The following is a 24,808-nucleotide window of genomic DNA, read 5'->3' on the forward strand; positions in this document are numbered from 1 at the left end:
TTGAATTTCAGTAGGAAAACTCAGAGTAGCCGGTGGCTTAAAAAAAAAAAACAGAGAGGAAGAGAATGAAAAGACAAGGCAGTAATAGCTGTGATCCCTGCTTTCGCTCAGGTCCGCCTCTCCTTTCTGGGGATAGGGAGAGCGCTGACTTTTGTCAAAGCCTCCGCCGTCAACTTGTGCGGTGACCGAAGGCGCAGGGCCAGGCCGGCGTGGGACACTCGTGAGCCGCCCCGCTGTCACCACGGGGAGGACGGTCCAGCGCCCGTTGCATTTAAATTGATATGTACCTAGAGGTGACGGAAGCCAGGCTTTATAAAGTCACCCAGGGAGAGCTTTCTCTCCTGATCTCTGAGGGGCCAGCCTTTTGCTTGTCCTGAAAAACCATTAGATCGCGTCTGAACTTGCTTTCTGCCAAATGAAGAATTATCCCGGTCTGAAAAGTTAGTGGTTCCTTTGCTGACTGCAATTTTGGCGATTAGGTTTCCAAACGCCCTGGCAAGAAGGCGTCAGGTTACTGGTGGGTGTATTTGAAAATGTATTTAAAAAAAAAAATGGTCAAGGATCCTCGGTGATTCCGGAGGAACCTAGTGACGATGAGATTGTTTTTTCTTCCAATTTCGAGGCACAGAGTGTGACATGTGGAGAGCAGAAAGTCCGCAGCGTCTGGACAGGCATTGCCAACACTGTTTTCCTTCTCCCCGCCCAGGGCTGCAGCCGGCCCAGAGCGAATTCAAGGCAGCGTGCTTGGCTCAGCCAGCGTGCTGCTTGTTCCCCTCCCCTGCCTCCCCCCACCCCCATCTCTGCTCCCAGACACCTTGTTTTTGAACTTGGAGACTCAAACTTCTCTTGAAGAAAATATCTACTTGCCACCCCAACCAACTCCTGTTCAAGGAGAAAAATTTATGGAATTAGAAAATATGCAATGTGTACAATATTTCAACTTTCATAGAAATTGAAACGGTTGCAAAGATGGGTTCACTTGGTTTTGAGCTGAGAGGAGAGAGAAACCAGCAGGAAACGGTTGGAGCCTCTTGGATTTCTTTCTTTGTTTGGAGACGTTTGAGGGGGTCAATGGGATTCATCTTTCAAATGGAATTTTAAAGCTGCCGTTTGAGTATGTTTCGGTATTCCGTGTGTCAGAATTGTTTCGGCGACAAATCAGATTATTTGGCAACGTGGCTAAAATTTTAAACAGTGACAAGTATCCGTGGCAGGAAGATTACCTGCTTACATCATAGGATATGCAGAACGTGTTAAAACAGAACTTGTGTGCACACATGTAAATAATGATGTCACGTCTTCAAATCCCATACAGTTCTGGCTTGATATCATGTATGTGATTTTAAAACTTTCCAGGAACGTATGCGTTGATACCTTTTTTACGTGGCAAAAAAAAAAAACAAAAACAAAAACAGAAAAACAAAAACGTGCTTCCCGGTCTTAAAGTCCACCCGGGTTGATGCGAGACCGTGTTATTGAGTTCAGTGGCCGTGCCATCTTCCCGTTTTGCTTCCTGGTGGTAGTTGAAGGCAGGGGCTCTGCAAATCCCAGCATGATTGTTTGTTTAATTCACCAGCGTTTTCAGTGAAATGCTGCACCTTGAGGAATTAATTATACCTCCTCGGAATTCAGGAGCCTGGTGGCCATAATAGCCCAGTAGTGTGCTCTCGCGGGACAAGTTGGCGGGTCTGTAAAGAAAACTGTGCATGTGTGACGTTGGACGCTTTGGAGAAGTTGGTCCACAGCCTCGTGAGGGAAGGTAAACCGTGGCCGTCCGTGGCACCGGTTCCTTTGTTGAGACATTAAGAGCTTGGTGAATTTCCTGGCCAAGAGGTCTGAAGCTCAGGCGTGCTGGGGGCCACCGTGTCTTTGTCACTTGGTGAGAGACTTAAGCGTTCGAGGATGATGGTTGTTTTGGGGGGATCCCCCCTCTTGATTTGGATTTGTGTGTCTCATGTTTAGGTAATGCAGTTGCACATTGTCAACATACATGTCAAACTTTGGAAATTTGGGGGAACATGGTGGATGCCATGTGATGAAATGCCCCTACCCCCACACGTACACGAGTCCCGTGTGTGCTTCAGGATCAGGTGTGCGTGAACAGATACAGGAAATAAAGAAATTCTGTGCGTCTCTGCACATGCACACACACACACACACACACACACACACACAGCTGGCGTGGAGAGGGAGGCAGAGGGGCAGGGTGAGAGTTTTCACATCACACAGACCTGACGTGAGTAATAAAGCCCCTCCTTTTCGGTTCTGTTTGTTCGGTTGGTTTTTGCCTTTTACTAAAGCGCGATGGGTTTTCCTCTTTATGCTGTTGAGTTTAGACGTAAACGATGTCAGTACTTTGGGTGTCTGCCCAAGACTGTGTGTGCAGGTTACAGCTTTGCAGTGAACCCAGAATCCGTCAAGGATAACACCGTTTCACGGCTCGTGTGCGTTTTTCCCATCTTCTAAGCTTTGTGATTATGAAATCATTTCGCTACGAAATAAGTATTGGTTTCCGTTGCCTTATTCTAATGGAGATTCCCCCAGTGGCTCCGGCACGGGGAACGAACCCAAGCCTCTTGTTGGTTCTCTGGCAACGCTTGTGATGTGTGAGGCTCACAGGCCTTCCTGGGGATTGTGCCTCGGGCTTCTGACCAGATGCTGCTTCTGTCTGGCCCCCGGTGCTTAAGGTTACTCCCTGTCTGGGGTGGGTCTGTTGATATTTTTTTTAATTTATTTTTTATTTATTTTTGAGAGAGAGAGAGAGCAAGCAAGCAGGGGAGGGGCAGACACACACACACACACACACACACACACACACACACACACAAGCTTCAAAGTCAGATAAGGTAGGAAATAGCAGTGGGGCCCGTTGGGGACTCTCACACCCCAGACCCAACTCCAGCGACCGCAATGTGGCTGGTTCCCTGTGGAGACCCGAGGGGGCGGCGGTGCTCTGTGCAGTTTGAGAAACAACTCTGCACCCGGCTCCTCTCTCTGTGGCTCCCGTGATACCCGCCCTGCCAGGCTGTCGCTTTCATAGCTTTCCTCAGACGCGGTTTTTAAACGTTGTGTGCTACTCTGGCAAATGTCTTTAAGACGTGATGGAACGTGAGGCGTGAGATGCTGTGTGGGGATGAGGACGAGTGAGAGGCAGCCAACCCAAAGCCGCTTTGCAGAAGTTCCTGTGGGGAGAGGGGGCAGGGCCACCTCTGTGTGTGTGTCGCTTGGGGGGGGGGGGTCACCCCTGAGAAGGGCCCGCGGGGCACCGGCCGAGGCCTACACCTACAGGCCACGGCCTACAGGCTTCCGTTGGCTTTTTGTCCTTGTCTGACTTTGCTGTGATAAACAGGCCGCTGCCACAGGTGCCCCCAGTGACCCACCCGCGATGCTCTGTCAGACGTGGCAAAAGCCCAGACGGCCAGGCCTGGGGGCCTCTGTCTTGCCCGGTGCAGGTCTGGCCCTGTTTCCCTTCTCCCATGTAGCCATGTCTGCCTTCGGGGAGCCCTCAATTCCTGTTGACTCAAAGAGCTCCCTCCGTCTTCCACCGCAAGCCTGTCAGCTCAGACGTCCTCATAATCTCTGAACCCGTTTTGGTCAGGACAGGAAGCGCAAGGCTCCCTTCCTGCCCGTGTTTTCCTGAGAGAAAACTATCTTCCCTCCTTTTTTGCATATTTGGCAAATGGTCCCACCTTTCTCTCCGCCCCAGTGGAGTGTGCAGGCGGTGGTGGAGGAGACGGGCCTCCACCCCGGGGGACAGCAGGGTCCCTCTCAGGCGGCTGAGTCGAGGGGACTCCACGCGGCCCAGGGTCCGAAGACCCCACCCCAGTCCTCAAAAGGCAGCGCTCGTAGGTCTCTGGGAGGCACGCGCTCACTGGTGAGTGCCCCACGCTTTCTCTGCTGCGCTTGCATAGACGGGGGGAGAGCCGGTGTGGCCCCTGCCTAGCCCCTGCCCCGCACCCCTGCGCCACCTGTCTGGGGTGATGGAGAGCGTCATTATGCACCATTTGCACGCGCTGCTTTCGGGTGTTCCTGTGCCCCACCTCCTGATGGCTCGTGGCGCAGGGGCCACTGCTTAACGGATTGCCCAGAATGGGCCCTAATTAGTGGGAAAGTGCCTTCTTCATATTTTCTCACTCAAGTGTGCAATGATTCATTTTTCTCCGGCAATCAGCTCACTGCTAAAGGAAATCTGACTCTCTTCCTGCCGTTTTCGCGCCAAAAGTTAGCGTAATGGATATGGTGCCCAGCTGCCAGGCCGGGGGGCTCGGGGGGCCGTGGGATGTGAAGGGCGCACCCAGCATCCTTCCTCTGCCCTCCTTCCCTGCCCTCCCTCCGTCTTGCTTCTTTCTTGGGGGGGGGGGGTGGCTTGCAGAGGCTGTACAAACTGACAGAGCGGCATGAAGTATTTTTAAGCGCTCTTATCCATACCGAGGTGGGACTTTAAGCTCCGTTTTCGAGATCGCGCCGATATCAACCCTCCAAGGCGTTTTCTGGTCATTTGGAACAATTGCAGGTTGAGCCATGTGGGTCCGACTCCTTTCCAAAGCTAAGAGTTCCACCGTGGACATTGATTCGTCCGGTTTTTGGGGGGTGCTTTTTGGTCCTTGAGTCAGATTTTCGCTGGCACACTCAGAGCAAATGAGATACCTCCTTAGCCCTAAGGTCGGTGGGGGGGGGGGGGGATGTTTACTTTAGAATCTTCAGGAGAAATGAAAATGAGGAATTAATCTTTTATAAGCTTGTTCCTGAGACACTCTGAAATGTCCTCCAGGGTTTTAATGGAAAGGAGAGAGAGCCAGCGACCCCCCGGTGTGAGCCCCACTTTTAGCCTGAAAAACTGACCTTTTTCTCCTCCTTTGTGGCTGAGTTTTGTGTAGGGCGGAAAATTAAAGTGATATGCAAAGAGATCCACGGTGGAACCATATTGATAAATTGTGTATCCCACTTCATTAAACTGAAATCAGACCACTAATTATGGGAGGTTGTTAGAGAGATAAGGCAATTAATTCCCTTTTAAAACTCATTTGGAAATTTCGAGGGCTTTTCTACACGGGGCTTCCTGCTGCCTGGAGTTGTCCGTGTTTCCCTGGATTTCAGGAACCTCCAGCTTCATGTGGAGGAGGAGAGCCTTCTGAGAAAGAAAGGAAACTTGCTAAACAATAACAACAAACAACAAGATACTTAAAAGTGAAGCATTGAAAATAATTTATACTTACTTAAGGGCCGCAGAAAAATCTGGTTGTACTGTTCAAAATTAGCTCTCCTATGTTTTGCTGTCTGACAGACATGAGCATTTTCTGCCAAATTATAAATAAGGACGTGCCGATTTCTTTGTAGCCCTACAGAGGAGGAAGTTGTAAGCTTCTGTGAGGTTCTACTGATGACACCCCACACCCGGGTTTGCATGAGGACCTTGTAGGCCAAAGGTTGTGGATTACAGACTGGGCTCTAGGCGATCCTGGTTGGGCCTGATACCCGCCAGGAACGTGTGTTCATATGGACCTCGTCATTTGTGCAGGGCTCTTGGGCATATAACCCACGTCTGGGTTACAGCCCCACTGGGACCGAGCTCTCAGTCTGTCCCAGAATAAAATGGACATCTAGAACTTTCCTTGCGAACTCGATCCAACTGAAGAGGCCACCGAGAACATTGAGCGGTCTTCTTGTCTGTAATTGTTGGGTGGATTGTCATAGCAGTCGTTCTCACCAAGTAACTGATATGTGTGTTCCCCCTTCTACTCTTCTCAGAAACGGCTTGGTCTGACTTCAGCGGAGATCGTTTGAGGTTGGGGGAGCGAGGTGAATTCTGGAGTCCTGCAGCTCCCGGGACGCAGGCTAGGGTTCAAGGAACCGGGGTCTTGAATCCACATTCCGTGGGGTGTGGACGTAGTGGGAAAATGGGCACATAGGTGATTTTTTAACGCTTTTCACAAAGTTGCCTCACTTTAAGTGATTTTACTTGATGATTTGTGGGTGTTGCCAAAAAGAACAGAGGAGCTCAGAATGTGTGTCTTCTTGCAGAGAGAATTTCCCTTTGGCCCGGAAACTCTGTGGCTTTATTGGAGGGAGTCAGTCAGCAGGGTGTCTACATTCTCCTCCCTGGAGCCAGGAGGAAACAGCCCCTCTCTCTGGGCCAAGCAGCCTTTTTCCATCGCAAGGAATAAGGGGTACCTGGAAGTCTGGGCAACCACGAGTCCCTCGACGTGTTTGCTCCGGAACACATTTTCTCTCCAGGTTCCTATGTACATTGGTAGATCTTGTCTCACTCCCAACCAGACAGCAGAGGCTAACCTGAAACGAGAAAAGGTTACAGTCCCTACCAGAATGTTCTCAGCGGGCAAATCAGCAGTGGCTCCCAGTTATTGGAAATAAACAGATGTGGGTGTATTTGTAAACAACCGGCCATGCCTGGGGAGATTTATCTCAGTGTACTTCCTTGGGTCTCAGTGGAATGTATCTTTCGCCAAGGCAGCTCACACAAGCCCTTCAATTTAAAAAAGTCTGGCGGTCTTGTAGTGTTACCATTTGGAGGAATGTTATGGGTATACAGCACAAGTGGATTTGCGTGTTCAGTTTTCATTTTGAGGTTCCACGTGTGTCCATGAAAAGATCTACTAACACCTTAACTAAAGCCACTGCTAAGAGGACCAGAGAAGATACTGTTCTCTTTGCAAGGACAGCACTGGCAGTTGCTGAGTAAAACACTTAGTGAACATTGTAACTTTGTATTGATCCTTTTTTCTTTAAGTGAAAAAAATAACTTGAGAGGTGGGGGGCGGGCGCAATATAGGAACAGGAAAATGCTCCTCTGTTTCATCACTTTGTAATAAGAAATGACAAGACATCAGCACTCTTGGGAATATTGGTGCACATCATTATTTTGGGGCAGTTTTTATATTTTTTTAAAGGTGTAAATCTCATTTTTGTTGCACAGTCGCTGGCCATGCATGAAGGTCTTCTGAAATCGGGAAGAGGGTAGAAGAGAATGATTCTAAACTTAGATTTTTTTTTTTTTTTTTTACTTAAGTGATGAAGCGAAGTGTAAAAAGCCATTTATATTTGAGGAAGCTGCTTAGGAAATGGCTTCTGAGGACAGTCAGAATCAGGAAAAGTCCTATAAAAGTGAATGTAAATTTTGAGTGTGAATGTCTCTGCCATGGTTGCCACATAAACAATGTTGGGAGTAGTTTGAGAGCCTGTGGTCTAGTGCTGGAACATTCTTTACTAGCCTCTTTCCCAGATCCTTTACAGTCTCTTCTCTGCATAGGAGAATCACACAATGCCAGAACCTTCTAGGGCCCCTAGAAATCCTGTGCAGGACCTGCTTTTGAGAGCAGATGGGTGAGTGTAGGGAACCGTCCCTCTAACTCTGCCTTCTCTATTTAAAAAAAAAAAAATTCTAATGTAATGCAGTATCTCTCATCGTTCTTTATACCTCACTTGGAGACAGGTGGCTCCATGATGACATTTAGCAGTATTCTTGTGTTCTTTTCCCTTCTGCATTAAATATCTCCTTGCTGAGAATGTTTTCAAACAGCATGCTTTTTAGCTGTATTTTGAAAAGGCTTCTTCGGTCCCCCCCTCCCTTCCTCTTTTGCATACCAGTTCCTGCCCCAAAGGCGGGGGAGGTATGTGAGGACAGAGTTGCACATCTGAGCTAATTTGCCCTGAAAAAAGCAGGTTCACAGTAGAACGAACCACTGGAGGCGTTTTCTGTGGCTCCGTTAAATATGGGGGAGGGGGAGCCCGGCGAAAGCCAAATTGGATTCCCTGCTGTCCTGTTGAAATCTTGTTTTTCATTGTTATTTGTGCCAGCAATACTCCGTGGAATAATCATGAAAATGTGTAGATTGGCAGCTAATTTTTGAAAAATGAAAAGAATCAGAAATGAAATAAGAGTGCCCAGAAGTTTTTATGCTCTCCTGACCTGTTTTGTCAAGTTGTTAGGAAAACCTATAAGGTCCCCCTGACCAGACACAAAGACCTCGCAGATTGCTTTAGCTTTCTCTTGGAACATTTCTTTTTTTACGATACAGTGTAATTCACAGTGATATGATAGATTTGCAAAAATAAAATCTACCCATCTGAAAATGAAAGGGCTCTCTCTGGGCAGGGATAATGGGTTTTATTAAAGAGGTCTGTGACCTAAGGCGTTTTAAATAGATTATAGGCTTGGCCCGTTTTCCCCACACACCCGCCCCCTTCAAAACAAGCGTCATTGATAAGGAAATAACCCCCAAATGTAAGTGTAATGCAATCTCACTCTTCAGGAGGGGGAAAAAACAAAGATCAACAGCATACATTTTATGCAATAAGCAGAATTTGACTTCACCGTGGAAGTTGTGGGATGAAGTCTGCCTTTACCTGCACAGTAGTACCAAGGACACACTTCTTTCCTGTTAGGACACAGGGAACGTCCACTCCTTGCTCGTTGTCCGTTTGAAATTTGGGACCACGAGCCCGGGCTCTGCGGTTCGCCAGGGCGGGAGTGAAAAACGCATCTCCGTGGAGAGGTTGTGGGTTCGGATCAGCTCCGCTGTTGTGTTAGACGGGTGCCTTCGTGCGGGCTGCTGCATTATCAGCCTCAGTCTTCTCATCTATAGAAGGGAAATCATATACAGATCATGCGCGATGATTACAGTTGTACAGTGTAATCGCGAAGGTTACAGGTACACGTTTAACAAATGAACACTGCGCCAGACACATAAAACAGTGGACAAGGTAGACCAGGTGCCCACTCCCGTTGGCCTGTTAAGTGCCGTTGTCAGTTGCTTGAATAAAGCCATATCCATTTCTTTACTGCCTCTTCCTGGCACATATAAGGTACTCGAGAAATGTCGTGAAATGGCACTGGGCAGAAAGTCACCTCTGTGTATCAGGGGCGGGGAAAGGCATTGTTTTTATGTATGGATGCACTTTTAATTGGGGCATAATTGCAATGTAGCATTACATTCGTTTCCCATGGACAACATACCAATTCAATATTTGTGCATATTGCAAAGCGATCACCATGATAAGCATAGTGAACACTCCTCGCCACACAGGGCTCCAAAAAAATTCTGTTTTGCGCCACGAGGGCTTTTAAGATTTACTCCGTTGGCAACTTGCAAACAGGCAGGACAGTCTTATTAACAGCCTCTCGCTGCGCAGATATGGCATTTTCTTTAGTTTGTGTCCCTTGCTTGAACCACAGAGAACTGAGGGTTTTTTGTAAAGCTTGTGGAGGAGTTGTGTGAACCTGGGGAGCAGACTCATGCTGAGTGACCACCGGGGTTCGTCACGGCCAGTTGCGCATGCTGTGCACTTAGCCGTGCTGGAACAGCCATGACTTCGGGCTGCTCGAAAAGGAATCAAGTTGTGGTTCTGGACGGGCAGCTGGCTTTTCATTTTGACTTCATTATGGGTGAGCACGGCGATTTCAGAGCAAATGATATGAAGGGAGGGGCTCATCTTCGGGAAAGGAAAGGGCACTTCAGGAGGCTGAGGACGGGGCTGGGGACCGCAGCCAGCCCTGCACACGTGACAGTGGCCCTTGAGGCTCCTTGTGGCTCTCGGGGCTGTTCTTGGGGCCACCTGCTCGCTTGCAGGTGGAAATGAGGACAGTACTGGAGACTTGCCCAGCTCCTGGCCCAGGAGCCACGACCGCCCAGGGCGGTTGGATGCATCTTCCCAGGGGACAGCCAGGTCCCCAGTCCATCGTGGGTGTGGAGGAAGGAAAGAAGGACAAGGGACAAGGTGGGGGGGGGGGGTTGTTTCCAAAGCTCCCTGTCCCCAGGGCTCCTTCACAGGGTGGCCCCAGCTATAAGGCCATGTCTCCCCTGGCCTGGCTGCAGGAGCAGAAGTGTGCTGGGCCACCTTTGCTCCGTCTCTCAGCCCTTGTGTTTGCCCCTCTGCACCCCTTGCTTTCTAGAGTTGCTGATAGGCCAACTCCATGAAACCAAAACCAGGCAAGTCCTGTTGGAGCAGAGGGACCTGGGAGAGACAGAGACACAGACACAGAGAGGGAAGGGGAGGGAGGGAGAGACAGCAAACGGTGTTAGGCTCAGTGACCGCTCCAGAGAGGGAGATGGCCGTGGGCAGTGGCTTCTGACAGCAGGCTCTGCCCCCCACCCCCGGAGGGACAGCCCCCGACGTCGCTGTCACGCTGGCCTCCACTTATCTCCGCATCTGTTTCCCCTTGTGCAAGATTCAGAGCCACTGGCTCCAAAGACACAATAAGAGCATTCAGGGCCTAAAAACTGCCCAGGCGATGGGTGTTTGCTGCTGTGGTGTTTTCTGCTGTCGATCGGTTCAGAAGTTCAGGTGTCTGGGTATCCCCGGGCAGAGTAGAAAATCACAGTTGACTTCTGTGAAATAATCGTTCCCTCTGGCTTCTCCCTCCGCAGACTTACGATCCTGGTTTTTGTGTAGGTGCCGGTTCCCGAAAACAAGTTGTTGATCCGCTTGTGTGATGAACCCCTCTTTCTGATCGTGAGCTCCTTCGTGGCGGAGACCCTGTCCAGCCCGAGCTCTCCGCTTTGCACTTGACGCTGGACACAGACAGTGTCCATGTGGGAGAAGACGGCCAGGAAGCTGTCTGAAAATGAGTGCAGAGCCCCGCCCCCCCCCAGACACGCATGCCCCCCCCAGCTGCCCCTCTGTCATCTCGGGTCTTGGAGGGGACGGAATTTCCTCGCCCTCACATCAGTTTCCCATCGCTGAATGATTTGTCTGATCTTTGCTGAAAACAGTCACTTTTACCAAAAAAAAAAAAAAAGTCACGACTGTTCCATCCCAAGAGATGCAAATTTGGACTTTGGGGAAGTTTGAAGGAGCTGGTCAAGTCCCCCCATGTCCCCCTCCCCGTGTGATGGCAAGCAAGCCCGGCTGCAGAATTCACGGGGCGTGGGCCCTGTCCCCGAATTGTCAAGAAAGTCAAAGCAGTGGTAACAAGCCGACATTAGTCTTGAGCAAGGGGGCCACACGCCCACGCGGAGCAGGATTCATTCAGACTGTGTTTGAAAATCTAGGTGGTGCTGATTACCCAGTGGAGTTACACATAGTGGGGGTGGGGGTGGGGGTGGACATTTAGCGAAAATGGAAACAGGCGTGTTGACACAGATTCCCCGTCCTCTGCTCAGTGTCGCCGGCCCCCAGAACACCCGCCGTCCTGAGTGTGCAGACGGCTGCTGGGATGGGGCTGCCTCCTGGAGGGGACACACAGGACACACAGGTGAGGTGACTGCCTAGGGCAGACCTTTCCGGCCCAGCAGAGCCTGGTCTGGGCCTCAGACCCTCTGTTTTCTGCTTTGTGGCACCTGTCACACCTCCTGCCTGAACCGCCAGACCCACGACGGGGGACCTGATGTGAATGGATTCTGGCCCTGGCCTCAAACCCAGAGGGTCTCCCTCTCTGCCGCCACCATGAGGGAGGACGCCTTCTCCCTGAGAGCCAAGGTGGGGAGCCATCTATGGGGCTTTAGGAAACAGTCTGTCCTTTGCTTGGAAATAGCTTGATTCTACAGTAGGATGCTGGATAAATCAGTTCCCACAGCTGAGCTGTGCGTAGCCATTGAAATGAGGGCGTTGATGTAGATTTGCAAAATACAAAAAATAGGTGTAGGATGAAATGAAAAAAAAAATTCACAGCAGTATATTTGGAATAAGTTTAGTGTCCTGTTTTTGTCCAGTGCTCTGTGTGTGTATACAAACACACATACACAGACGCACAAAACTGAGTAGTCCTAAGTGGTAGGAGTTATGGGCATTTTCTTGCCTTTATGAAAAAAGAAGTTGAAAAAAATGGGTCACTTGCATAGCAAGAAGATTCTAAGTCAACATTCTACAAATTTTGTTGTTAGACTAGTAGTTGCTGCAAGATTTATTTAGACTAGTGTTTATTTACTTATTTATTTTAATGTTTATTTATTTTGCGGGGTGGGGGGGAGAGCAGGGGAGGGGCAGAAAGAGAGGGAGACACAGAATCCGAAGCAGGCTTCAGGCTCTGAGCTGTCAGCACAGAGCCCAACTCGGGGCTCAAACCCACGAACCGTGAGATTGTGACCTGAGCCGAAGTCGGATGCTCAACCAACTGAGCCACCCAGGTGCCCCTATACTTTCTTTTTTTTAAATGTTTATTTATTTTTGAGAGAGAGACAGAGACAGAGTGCAAGCAGGGGAGGGGCGGAGAGAGAGGGGGACACAGAATTGGAAGCAGGCTCCAGGCTCCGAGCTGTCAGCACAGAGCCCAACTCGGGGCTCAAACCCACAAACTGTGAGATCGTGACCTGAACCGAAATCAGACGCTTAACCGACTGAGCCACCCAGGCGCCCCCATACTTTTTTTTTTTTTTTATCAGGAATCTGTCTCTGGCACCTAGACTAGTGTTTATTTAGAAGAGTATTTGTTACAACAAGGTGTCCCCCACTCATGCCAGGGACATTTCAAGACTGGTCTGTGTGATTCCACAATAAAAGACCGTACTCGCCTTCAGAAAACAGGACCTCACCTTAATGCTGTATAAAGATTCGAGATTTTTCTCAACCGTGTGTGTCTTGTTTCTACGTAGTCGTCTTGGTGGTTTCCAAAGAATCGTAGAGTTTTGCCTGTTTAATATGGAAGACTGTGGCACCTTAGATGCTCTGGGTTTGCTTCTGGGTTTGCTTCTGGGGCCCGTGTGTTTGGTTCCGGCCTGCTTGTGGGCCCTCAGTCTTGGGGCTGAAATACATGTGGGCCACGAGCCTTTTTCCCTTCTGTGGTCAGCGGCAGTAACCGTGCACCGCACGCCGGCCTGGAAAATTCCTGTCACAATTCAGACACATTCAGTGGCTCTCAGAAATAGTTGAAAACCCCTCCCCGTCCAGAAAAAAAAAAAAAAAAGTGATAGTCATTCGTGTCTTCTTCGTGACTAGTACTGATACTATAGAAATTGAAAATATGGATTCTGCGCACGCCGTACAGGCATCTATGTATTGATCTGCACGCCTAAATTTGCCCCTGCCTGCGTAGTCTCAGCCGAACTGGAGAGGGCAAGGTCCCCTGAATTCTCCATCAGTGTCCGGGTCGGCTGAAGACTGGCCTCCTGGCTCAGATCCACACACCTGAACCCAAGAGACAGAGGTGTGGTCCCCCCCCCGAACCAGAGGTGGCCTCATTTAGACTCATCAGATAGACTCAGTTTGTTGCTTAAAGAAGGCTCTGTCCCGAGCTGTCCAGCAGAGCGTAAATGAGCAGATTTGGTCGAGGTCCCCTCCTGGTGGCCACAGCTTTCCTACCCAAGGGGCCTCCAGGTGTCCCCTCCTAGGGCTCCCCAGACCTCCGAGGTCAGGCCAGGGCCAACGGGGGCTGACCCCTGCCCGGTGCGCCTGGCAGAGCCTTCCCTGTCACCCTCCAGGATGGCTCTTCCCGCTTGGTTTTCTCTTCCTACACCAATCTGAGGAGCCCAGCCATGTGTCAGCAAAGAGGAAGGTTTGGGGGCTGCCCCAGCCCCGTCTTGCTGCCCTCGTGAGCCTCACTTCCTGCGTGAGCGCGCTGGCGATGTCTGAGGCAGGGTCCCTGAAAGAGTGGGGACAAAGACGGAAGCAGCCGCGTTGCCCATCTGCCAGGCTGGAGGTGTATTCATTATTGATGGAGGGAGGACGAGAGCCGCTCAGATATGCAGCCCTGCCTGGGTAAATGAGACATTCTTCAGCAAATTGCTTCGTTTTTTGATTGCTGAGTGTATGCGTGTCACCAAGCTGACTCAAGGTTCATCGATGCATGCTCAGTAAATTAGAAAGAACATAACTATGGATCAGCCAAGAGAATGAATTCTGTGCCTACAATGACCCAGGGCCATTTAATTTTCTGCTTAATTTTGTTGCAGTCAGTTTGCATTTTGGGTTATTATGCAGTAGGAAATTAACAATAAATAACAAATTTGGTCCTCCTGTGCTTGTAATGATATTTTTATCAATCTTTGTAATGCTGTTTTTAAAAGGATCAAGGTCTGTGCCAGTCTGATACTCCAGCAAGTATGTGAGGAGGAAAATGCATTCTTCTTGGTAGATAACCTTGTTGTTAAACGCATAGAGCTTCTCTCTCTCTCGCTCTCGCTCTCTTCATATCTTATTAGTAATTTGCTTTAAACTAAAATCCCTTCCTCTTCTTTCTCAGATAACCTGAGGACAATGGACGCTGATGAGAGTCGAGACATGTCCCGAGTTTCAGGTGAGACCCTTGTGGGATATACTTGGATGGGAGGCCTGTGAGGACGGCTCCGCTGGGTGCCAGGAGCCCAGGTGGTCGCTGAGCTCCCAAGAGAGGAAGACAGGCTTTCCTGCTGGAGGAAAGACCAGCGTGGAACTGGGGTCCATGTTTTCTGCTAACTCTTAGAGTTCATCCCAGTTTGAGAACCTCAACAGAAAAATCTCCCAGATAAAATTAGTTTTCCTATGAAATCCAAGAGCAACCTGGAAAGGGTTCCATATAGGTTGATACTCTTTGGGAGGGTGGGGGGAAGGAAGTGACTGCTTGATCTGCTCTAGACCCCAAACCCATGCCAAGGGTGGTGTTTGAGAGGGAGAGCGGGAGAAAGACAGCTGGAAAACACAATTTAGAGTATCTGTTAAGCTTTGCTCCCCTTTGCTGAACATTTTTTCGAGCCATATTGGATGTGGCTCTTCTCATCATGGGGACCCAGGACGTGGAGTGGTCAGTATTGGGAGGTGAGGCCCAAGGGCCTATCACACACTGTCCCACTAGGCAGTGTTGGACAGGATGACCCATCAGCCCGTCCGGCAAAGCCTGTGTGGCTCCCGTGTTCCTAGGCGTGGGAAGCCCACCCTCTGTCTGGCCCTGTGTCTGGGCTTTGGGTTTTCAGTATTTTACCTTTTAGAACCTGCCAGGCTCATGGCCAATCCTGGGGTTGGCCTCTATGGGAGAATGGCCTGTCCTTGGCTGCTTGGCTGACCTGCCCCCACCCGTTTACAAGTTTTTATTGAATTCTGCATCTCGGGACCAAACGTGTGACTGCTGCCCCACTTGGTGGATGTTCGCCCACTGGAGAGTGTGCAGGAGAGAAGGTTCGAGTTCACGCCGCAATCCCAGACGTCTCCTGCCTCCCCTGGCCCAGCTCCTCCCGTCATCCCGTCACTTGGCAAGCGTGGACTTAAACTCCCCAGGCTACCGAGAACAAGGCCAAGGCTAGCTTGTCGGCCCAGCCGTGTAGGAGCGTCACGTACGTGGGTGGAAGTGAGAACTGGCCGGCAGTTTGGCATTTCCCTGTGTGAACTACGTGGTACGGAAGGAGTTCTTTGTAGAGTTGCACCCACGAGCGGGCAGGGAGTTGACCCAGACGCTCCCTGCAGCGCTGATGCTAATGTCTAAAAACTTGGGCACACGGGCACACTGATTCAAACCTCTCTTGTGAACAAGGATGATGCCAAACTTTCATACTGGAACAGGCCCAAGACACGTGCCCAAGTGAAAGCGGCGTTCAAGACAGTACGCAAAGCGCGATCCATTCTGTGAAATGAAAACAAGTCACACACACACACACACACACACACACACACGCACTCAATCTACATGTTTGCATGTTGAGGAAAATTCTGGAGGGATAGTTAGCAATCTAGACTTGCCCTCTGGAGCTTGGTGATGGGAAGGAGGTCGGGCTGTGGAGGAAGAAAAGGGAACCTTTACATCTTTATAGGCTTTTTATCTACTATCTTGCTATCTTTAAGGTCTGTTTGCATTTATGTCTCTCAGACACATTCCTTGATTCTGAAACAGAGGAGTACAACAACAGAAACAACAGAGGGGGAAAAAAAAAAGATTGGCTCTTGGAAACCTCCCATTGGCCTGGGGAAGCGGGTCCCACCCAGGATTGCCAGAGGCCTCAGGGAGAGGGAATTAGCTTGTCAAAAACGCAGGATGTTAAAAACTTCCATAGGCCAAGAGACCCTTTCATTGTTTCTGATTTCTCTTGGGTAACTTCTTTTCTTTTTAAGTTTATTTGTTTACTTTGAGAGAGAGAGTCCCAAGCAGGTTCTGAACTGTCAGCACAGAGCCCGACGCAGGGCTCAAACCCACAAACTGTGAGATCATGACCTGAGCCGAAGTCAGACGCCCAACCGACTGAGCCCCCCAGGCACCCCTCACTTAGGTAGCTTCTAAGGTGACACATGAATGAAGCCTCTGTCCTTTGAGGTCCCAGAGCCACAGCTGAAGGCCCTGACCCGGGTGGGCATCTCCAGAGTGTTTTGTCTCATATCTTGTCAACAACGATATCAAAAGCCTTGTTTTCCTCTCATTGTTTTCTTGCCCTTTACCATGATGCAAAACACTCAGTTTTTCTGGTTGCTGGCTTTTGAAAGTGGGCATTGGGGGAGGGGTGCAAGAATGAAGGGAGTCCCGTGGCCCAGGAAGGCCTGAAAAAGGAAACGCCTCTGTTTCCAGATTTGGTCTGAAATGTAGTCTGTATACACTCAGCAGAGGAAATGCTCCTTCCAAAACACGAATGGTGTAACTGGCAGCATTCTAAACAGCGAGCAGAGCATCTGAAGGGTTGTGCCATTTTCCCGAAAGATGGGAAGGACACTTTCTGCTTCTTGCTGGTTCTCCAATTCACACCTAATCATGTCGCTTTTTCTCTCCCATTTCTGAAATTGAGGATAGTGACAGGTAGCTGTGGAATAAGGATGTACATTTAGTCAAACGGGAGTTGACATTCTCGATACGCTGAGGAACGTGTTAGTGAATCACCCTCTTTTCCCATAAAATTCTTCAATGTCAGGTTCTGTCTACAGGAAAGAAAAAACATAGACTTTCCAGGTTGAACCCTACGAAGTTAGCAGTTTCCTGGGTTCAAAAATGTTCCACCATTGGCGGTGCCATGGGGGGTCAGCCTAGTATCTGTGAAATATTCACTTGAAAATCAAAGAAATTCTCAATGTCGGACGTTTTTTCAAACTGCCTCGTTCTTTTTTGCTGGGGTTTTTTCCTAAATGTGGACTGAGCCCTGGTCAATGGGGTCTTGAGAGTAGATACTCAGTAATGTTACTGACTCACACCCACGATTTGAGACCAGGTTACTGAACAGGCTTAGCAGACAGTCTGCACGAGCAGTCTCTCCCTAACTTCAAAAAATAATTTTTTTTAATGTTTACTTATTTTTGAGAGAGAGAGAGAGAGAGAGCGCACAAGTTGGGGAGGGGCAGAAAGAGAGAGAGACACACAGAATCCAAAGCAGGCTCCAGGCTCTGAGCTGTCAGCACAGAACCCCATGCGGGGCTTGAACTCACGAACCATGAGATCATGACCTGAGCCAAAGTCAGACACTTAACTGACTGAGCCTCCCAGGCACCGCCGGGCTCTCCCTAACTATAGGGCACTTGTCATTCATTCTTTGGGCAAAGTTTTTTTTGGTTTTAGTTTTGGTTTTGGTTTTGTTGTGTGTGTGTGTGTGTGTGTGTGTGTGTGTGTCTTCCTTCTTTGGCAATCTTTCCAAAATATTTTTGTGGGTGTGCATTATGTTTTGCTTTCGTTTCTAAGGGAAGAGACAGCCCGTGGGAGAATAGGGATGGTGAGCCCTGTGTCCATACCTCATCTCTGTCCCCAACTGTGGGACCTGAGACAGGTTTCCTGCCTCTTGGACCACCATAGCATCCTCTGCAAAATGAGGGATGTGAACCAGTTGCCATTTAAGGGTCCTCGGGCTCCTATGACCCTAAAGCTACTTTGGATGTCTTCTTAATGGTCTTTGTAATGTTTGTTGGAACAGGGAAAGAAGTATGCTCCGCAGGCATACATAATCTGCTTAGGGAAATGAGCCTCATATACTGAAGTGTGTGAGTGGAAATGTGTCTTATAGTAAACCACATTGATTGAATGTCTACCTTTAGGAAACACTGCCCCAAGCATTCTTCTCTTTTCAACTTTACATGCACCCGGTGGCGAAGATACAGGTACCATTTTCTTTGCCTTTTTAAAAAAAATTTTCTTAACATTTATTTTTGAGAGACAGAGAGACACAGAGCGCAAGTAGGGGAGGGGCAGAGAGAGAGGGAGACATAGAATCTGAAGCAGGCTCCAGGCTCTGTGCTGACAGGCTGACAGCAGTGAGCCTGATGTGGGGCTCGAACCCACGAACCGTGAGAGCATGACCTGAGCTGAAGTTGGATGCTTGGCCGGCTGAGTCACCCAGGCGCCCCCCAGCTACCATTTTTAATTTGCAGAGCTGAGACTCGAGAATTTCAGTGAGTGACCAGAAGTCTCACAGAAAGCCAGGCAGCGTGCTGGGTTGCAAGCTTGTCCACTATGCAAGAGTTGGGAATCTATATTTTGAGTTTTTATTTACTCCCAGGAATTACATTCCTCTGGGTCATTGTATATAAAAACCACTCTTGGGCGCCTGGGTGGCTCAGTCGGTTAAACATCTGATTCGGCTTAGGTCACGATCTCGTGGTTCATGAGTTCGAGCCCTGCGTCGGCCTCTGTGCTGACAGCTCAGAACCTGGAATCTGCTTCGGATTCTGTGTTTCCCTCTCTCTCTGCGCCTCTCCCACTCCCTCCCTCTCTGTCTCTCTCTCTCAAAAATAAACATTTTAAAAATTTGAAAAAAAAACACTCTTGCATTCGTGAGATGGGGAATCACAGACCTTTGTTGGATGAATTATAATCTACCTGAGAAATTAAATTAACTGGCTTCTGATAGGCAAATTATACAATTTTTCATCTAATTTGCCCAAAACACTTCTCACAGATTACCTGTGCTTTATTTAAAGTAGAAGCAGTAGGAAGATTAAATATAAATTGGTAAGAAGTTTCTTTCATTTTTCTAGCAAAGTGAAATTATACTTCCCCTCCTAAATGATTCCATGAAAATAATAACCGTCCTGTGGACAGTTTTACGTGCCGTCGTGTCTCTGAGCGTGAACTTAGGAGAGGTACAGGCACTTGGCATGACACAGACCTCGTGTTTCTGTGGCTTGCTGACATGTGCAGAACAGGTTCCCTAAGCTTCTTGGATAGATTAGCATTCACACACATTATTTCTCCATCTTCAACCAGCCGTGAGAGATAGGCCAAAATCAGGTTTTTAGCCTCATTTTACTGTCTTGAAGGGGTGACTTATGCCGTGTTTCTGTTGGAATGATATCCTGGTTCAAGTGACTTCTGGTCACCCTGCCTTAATGTTGGGGATGTGTTGACCTAATGACCTTAGTTGTGTACCTTTTATACTCCTCCCGTGGTTTTGCGTTTTAAATGGCTAACCGGGAAAATTTGTTTAAAAGCAACCCACACAAAAAGCTTTGCTTAACAGGAAGGCTTTCACAAAGCGCTAAGTGTTCATCGTAGAAACCTCCCACAGGGAGAGAACCTAAGGACCATTGGGCACAAAGGATCGTGGGAGTGATTCATGTCTTAGCGGCCGCCCAAACTTTGGGGACTTTTAGGCGACTTGGACCACCTCTTGAAAACTCTCAGTGAGTGAAGGTGAGTCCAGGCCGTGTGACAGCAGAGCCCCCGGATGGGAGGTGAACATATCCCCCTCTGCTCACCACCAGGTCTGACTTTGTGCACCACTGTATACACCAGGGGTGGGTGTTTACTGCGCCTTCTCCCCGGGTTGTCTGTCCCGTGTAGAATCATCATCCCCACTGCTTTCTTGGTGGCATTTTCTCCCCCATGCAGGAAACAGTGGGAGGGCTGAGACTCAGGATGACGGGCACTGGAGAGCTGGCATTTCGCTCAGTGCTGGAGCCCGACCAGACCCACAGAACTCATAGGGGGAGCATCTGTTATATGAGCATCTTCAGTGTCGTGTGGTCGATCTTGTTCCCCAATAAACAGAACAGTTAAGGACCAAAAGAGTCATCGAGAGTTACTTGCACATCCTGTAGCATCAGAGACCATGTTCCTTCATTGGGTAAGTCCTGATTCTTCTTCTGAGAGCATCATGGGTTATCTCAAAGGGAGGTATCATGGAGAAGATAAACAAGTGCATAAAGATTAGTTCCTCAGCCCCCCACGCCCACCCCATGATAACGACAGCTTGTTAATCACAAGGACACACGTGCGCACCGCCTCGCTCACTCTGTTATACACATTTAACCTTTGGGTCCGTTGGTTCAGCCAGGGGTCTCCACCGTCTGTTCTGGGGGGTTTGTCAGGAGGTCTTTGAGAAGGCAGGTGGCCTTCCAGCCTCCCCACCCTGCAGTGTCCCCACTTTACACACAGAAGACTGGTTTTGTATATCGAAGTTCCGTGTAAGATCCGTCTTAGCAAAAGAAGGAGGAGAAGAAAAGGAAGAAGTGGAGGAGGAGGAGAAAAGGAGGAAGGAGAAGGAGGAGGAGAAGAATTGTCCTCTGACCACCCCCTGCCGTTCTCAGAGTCTGAAAACCATTGCACTTGGCTGTCATAAGGAGAAACCAGTTATCAGCTAACCCGTTTCCCTCCCTCGTTCTCCTGCTCAATGGAACGCACCTGCCCTCCGTTTCTCTTTGGCTTTCTGGTTTCTTGGGACATCCTCGCAATCCCGCCCCATCGTTAACGATTCAGGTTGTACTGGCTCTCCAGACACACCCAGTAATGCTCTGTGTGAAAACATGCTAACTGCAGCGACCACAGCCAAGCTGGAGGACTCAGCCACGATGTCTTCTTCCTAGCCGTGTTTTCTGGGTCCCGAGCGTTTGTGTGCTCTGCGAGGATGTCCTTCGCCTGCGAAGCCAGGTCACCAGCCCTGCCAGTGAATGTGTAACCCCCGCCTTCCACTTTTCTGTTAACCTCCTTGAAGGTCTTCGTCTCCACCGGGGTCCTGCAGCCACTCTGATGGGTTATTTTGCATCAGCGTTGTTTCGTGCATGTGGTCTGTGTTGCCTAAGCCAGTTTTAAGTTGTGTCTAGAAGGTTGGAAGGGACAGGTGCTTCAGTTTCAAGGGAAACAAGAGGGTTTTCTACCAGTCATGGCTTCCCAGCGCTGGGTTTCTGGGAGTCGGAGGGGAGGGTGGGTTCCCCAGTGGGGGAGCCTCTGGTTAAAGGTAATTCTAATGGGGTCAGAATAGATCTAGCCATCCTGTAAAACCTGATTTCGTTTGCTGAGTCGCACTTGGCAAAGGAGAAGCGACTTTTCAGTCTTGCGGATCCTTTTGCTGTATTTCAAAGTAAGAATTCCACGGAGAGAATTGTGGTCCCAGGAGGCATCGGATTCCCTGTTCCTTCTCTTTCCAAGCCTGCACTCCCTGCCAGGTGGAATCAAATCAGGCCACTGGCAGAATATTCCCTGGCTCTCTAAAAGGCAGTGAACAGCCCCAGCACGTGTAGCTCTGAGCAAGATAATCAGTCAGCTGACCTTTAAAACAAATTAATAGGAAGGTGGGAAGAAGCCTGATTGTGGGAGGGTAGGTTGGAACCAGCTTACAGGAAAGAATGTGAGCTAGTCTTCAAAATGTAGATGCCTGAGCACTGAGTGGCTCAGGCAGTTGGGCATCTAACTCTTGATTTCGGCTCAGGTCATGATCCCAGGGTTGTGGGATCAAGTCCCACATCGGGCTCTGCACTGAGCATGGAGCCTGTTTAGGATTCTGTCTCTCTCTCTCCGCCTCTCTCTGCTCCCCTCCCCCCGCTGCCCCCTCTCTCTCTAAAATAAAAATAAATAAATAAATAAATGAAATTTGAACGTAGGTGTCGTTGGACCCACGCACAAAACTTCCGGGAGTTTATACTGTGATGATTGTTGAGAGCATGTGCAAAAGTTGGCCACTGGGATGTTCATCACGGTGTCGTTTAAGAGGAAAAAAGATGGAAAGCCATATACATTCAAAAAGAGAATAAAGGATGTAAATAAATCCTAGTGTGGCCATGCGATGGGGTATCACACAGATGTCCTAAATAAGGCTGTGGAAGTCTGGTCACTGGCATGGAGCAGTGATCGTGAGAATGTCTGAAAAGTACCATTGATTTGGGTGGACTAGACCACCCCATATTATCCATAATATAGAAATCTATGTAAATCACCACCCTCGGCAGTGACCACGACCCCAGACACTCAAGCTGCTACTTGCCTCCCCAGGGAAGGAAAGCCCCCCGGTGAGTGACACTCCGGATGATGGGGACGAACCGATGCCCATCCCCGAAGACCTTTCCACCACGTCTGGAGGACAGCAGAGCTCCAAGTCCGAGAGAGGAGCGGGTGAGTCGGCCGGCCGGGCGTCCCATTGGCGGGCTGTGGCACACTCTGTTCCCCTACCACCTAGGTCCCTTCGTCTCCTTCCACAGTCCTTGGTCAGGCGGTTGGGATCATCTTACCTGCTGTTTCCCCTCAACCACCATGTTAGGAAGACATGGGGTAAAGGTCACCAAGGTGGGGCCCTCATGTGTGCGGGAGGACAGATAGGTCACCGTGGCCGTGACACTCACATGCAGGGGCCAAAGAGCACAGTGGGAGAGCACCCCCCCCGCATGGGGCACATCCATAGTGCTGTCTCCCGCCTTTGGGGTGCCGCAGAAATACCCGGTTTTATGGGCTCTAGGTAGTCACAATTATACATTGTATGCGTTATGGCAGTAGGGTGAGTTAGCGTGAGAGCTTCGGTTTAGAAGAAACCAAGTCTGCCCATTTTATGTTGACCCTCTCAGCTGTGTGTCTTAAATGCCAAATTTAATGCAAAATAGAAAATTTTAAATGTTACAAAAAGCCTTTTGTCACATGCCTTTTCCATAAAGAGGTTTTGAAGTTTCCACAGTCCCTGCCATGGTTAACTTCCACATTACAGTTCACGTTTGGAAAGCCCGGTCTCCCCTCTTGGTTTTATAGAACGGAGGTCCCAAGAAGTTCAGCAAAATAACTGAGGTCAAAAACAGAGTCAGAATCAGACTCAATTTCTAACTCAAAGACTAGTTTTCACACTTTATACCATGTTCTCACGAGATAATGAGTCAACAGTTCTCTAGAATACCTATTTTCTCTTTCTTTTTTGGAAGTAAAAAAAAAAAAAAACTGTGATATTGAGAGCCATGTATTTGCACAAAAGAGTGTCATGTAGGGGACGCAGGTGGAAACAAGGAGGCATGGATCCCATGTGGAGAGGCTCTGGAAGCATCCACAGCCGAGGACGGTGATGTGTGTGAAGGTCTCGGGGTTCTGGAAACCACCGCAGCTATCTTTCTATAGGACATCCTGATGTAGTAACCAAGAAATGCATTTTGTGTTATTTCCATGTGTCTTAGAAACCAAGAAGACTCTGGGTATAAGGGTTCTTTTACAGAAAAAAATAGCTACACAATTCATGGTGCAAACAGACAAGGAGAGTGGCCAAATCCATTCGTTCGAGATGAACCAAGGAAACAAGTACATTTATGATGTATTTTTCCTATTAGACTGTGGCCACTGGGCGTGGGGGAGTGGGTGGGAAGAGAAACAGTTCTGGATTTTCCACATCACTTCTGGGATTCCCAAAGTTTGGACACAGAAGAGCCCGCTGCTTTGTCGTTGACACATTTATTTTTAAGATCAAGTCGTATTGGTGTGTCACATACAGTGCTAGCTAAGCAGTTCCTTTGAAAACACATTGACATAAATCAAAAAGCCAAATTTCAAGCCAGTGGTGGCACACATGTATGATGAGAATTTAAAGATGGCACCCGAATAGCTAATGTTGGGGACGGCCCTGCATCGCACCCCCCACCCCCGCCCATCCTGGAAGCAGCCAGTGAGGTGGGTACTGTTCTCTGCACTTTGGACTGTGGCAGGCGTGTGCTCTTGACCTACCTGGGACACAGAGGAAATTAGGTGGCTACGTTGCCACCAACCGTTCCAATGAACCCGGAGCCCAGACATCAGCATCAGGACTCTGAAGTCGTCGTGGGTTAACCAGTGAGCGCTCCCTGCTTTCTTCGCCGCTGCCCCGATAGTTGGCTGATTCCCGGAGAGCAGAGGACAGCATGGAGTGTACTTGGCATAGGTCAATACACACTCCTTACAGGTGCCTTCACGATATTCTAGATGCACCTCTTGTCAGATTCCAGTTGCTGGGGACCTTTCCCTAGTACGAGGCCACCAGGCCGCTGGCGGGCACTCCTGACTCCTTCCCAGGCTGGTTCACTCGGCTGAGGCTTGAGCTCTAGAGGTTAGTGTGCCCTGGGCAGGTGTGGCGTGGAACTGGGGCTGGTCCGTGGTTCCCTGTGGTCTCCCGCCAGTGGTCCCTTGCCACGTGCGACAGGATTTTCATCTGCTTCTCCTACTGGGATGAAGTTTGTGACAGATGAATTCCAGAATTGTAAAATTTAAGACACCTGGAAAGCCTCTCTGGCTTGGCTTGTAAAGAGTGGTTGCTGTAGCCGTAACAGGGCCAGGCAGGGAGAGCCATTTGAAGGGGGGTGCCGAGACGCCGTTTCGGAGAGCCAGCGCTCCCCTGGAGGGGCTAGAGGTCAAAGCCAGTTATGGATCGCTGCCAGGAAGCCAAGAAATGCAGAAGCGTGGAAGCCGCTCAAATGCGCAAGAGGGGAGGGGTCTGAGGAGCAGTTAGCGAAAACGAGAATTCCAGAAGACCAAGCACAGGGAGGCATCAAGGCAGTCGGTTGTTCTCCGCAGCATCTGAGTTTTAGAAACCATGCTTTAGGATTTTTGTAGGAAACCAACTAGCATTAGCGTGTGCTGATAGGTTGTTTCTGGAAGTGACTTGTCATACGTGGCGTTAAACAAATTAAGTGTGCAAGTGGCAATAGGAGACGATGGAAAAAAAACCCCGGGGGGTTGTAGATGGGAGGATGGGGGAGGTGCGTTTGAAGCCCTGTGTCATCAGCTCCACGGGAAGAAGCCAGAAGAGCAGAGGGGTGTTGGAGGGCAGAC

At 49.4% G+C, this 24,808-nt stretch overlaps 1 protein-coding gene and 1 long non-coding RNA gene across 34 annotated transcripts in view; one reads left to right on the plus strand and one right to left on the minus strand.

Moving 5' to 3' along the window:
- LOC145713013 (uncharacterized) overlaps positions 1-24,808 on the minus strand; it is a 344,480-nt gene that overhangs the window by 108,457 nt on the left and 211,215 nt on the right. The gene's annotated exons all lie outside the window — the stretch shown is intronic.
- Positions 1-24,808, plus strand: part of IKZF1 (IKAROS family zinc finger 1) — a 102,392-nt gene that overhangs the window by 1,579 nt on the left and 76,005 nt on the right. For 10 of the 33 annotated variants that reach the window (XM_060632111.3, XM_060632127.3, XM_060632123.3 and 7 more), the window contains exons 2-3: positions 14,135-14,188; positions 22,031-22,150. In XM_060632111.3, coding sequence (XP_060488094.1) covers positions 14,149-14,188; positions 22,031-22,150 — 160 coding nt within the window. In that variant the 5' untranslated portion in view covers positions 14,135-14,148. The other 23 variants (XM_078442601.2, XM_060632114.3, XM_060632094.3 and 20 more) reach the window with 14 other exon arrangements.

The sequence above is a fragment of the Panthera onca genome, chromosome A2 (genome assembly GCF_046562875.1).
Source record: "Panthera onca isolate mPanOnc1 chromosome A2, mPanOnc1 haplotype 2, whole genome shotgun sequence".
Taxonomy (NCBI): Eukaryota; Metazoa; Chordata; class Mammalia; order Carnivora; family Felidae; genus Panthera; species Panthera onca.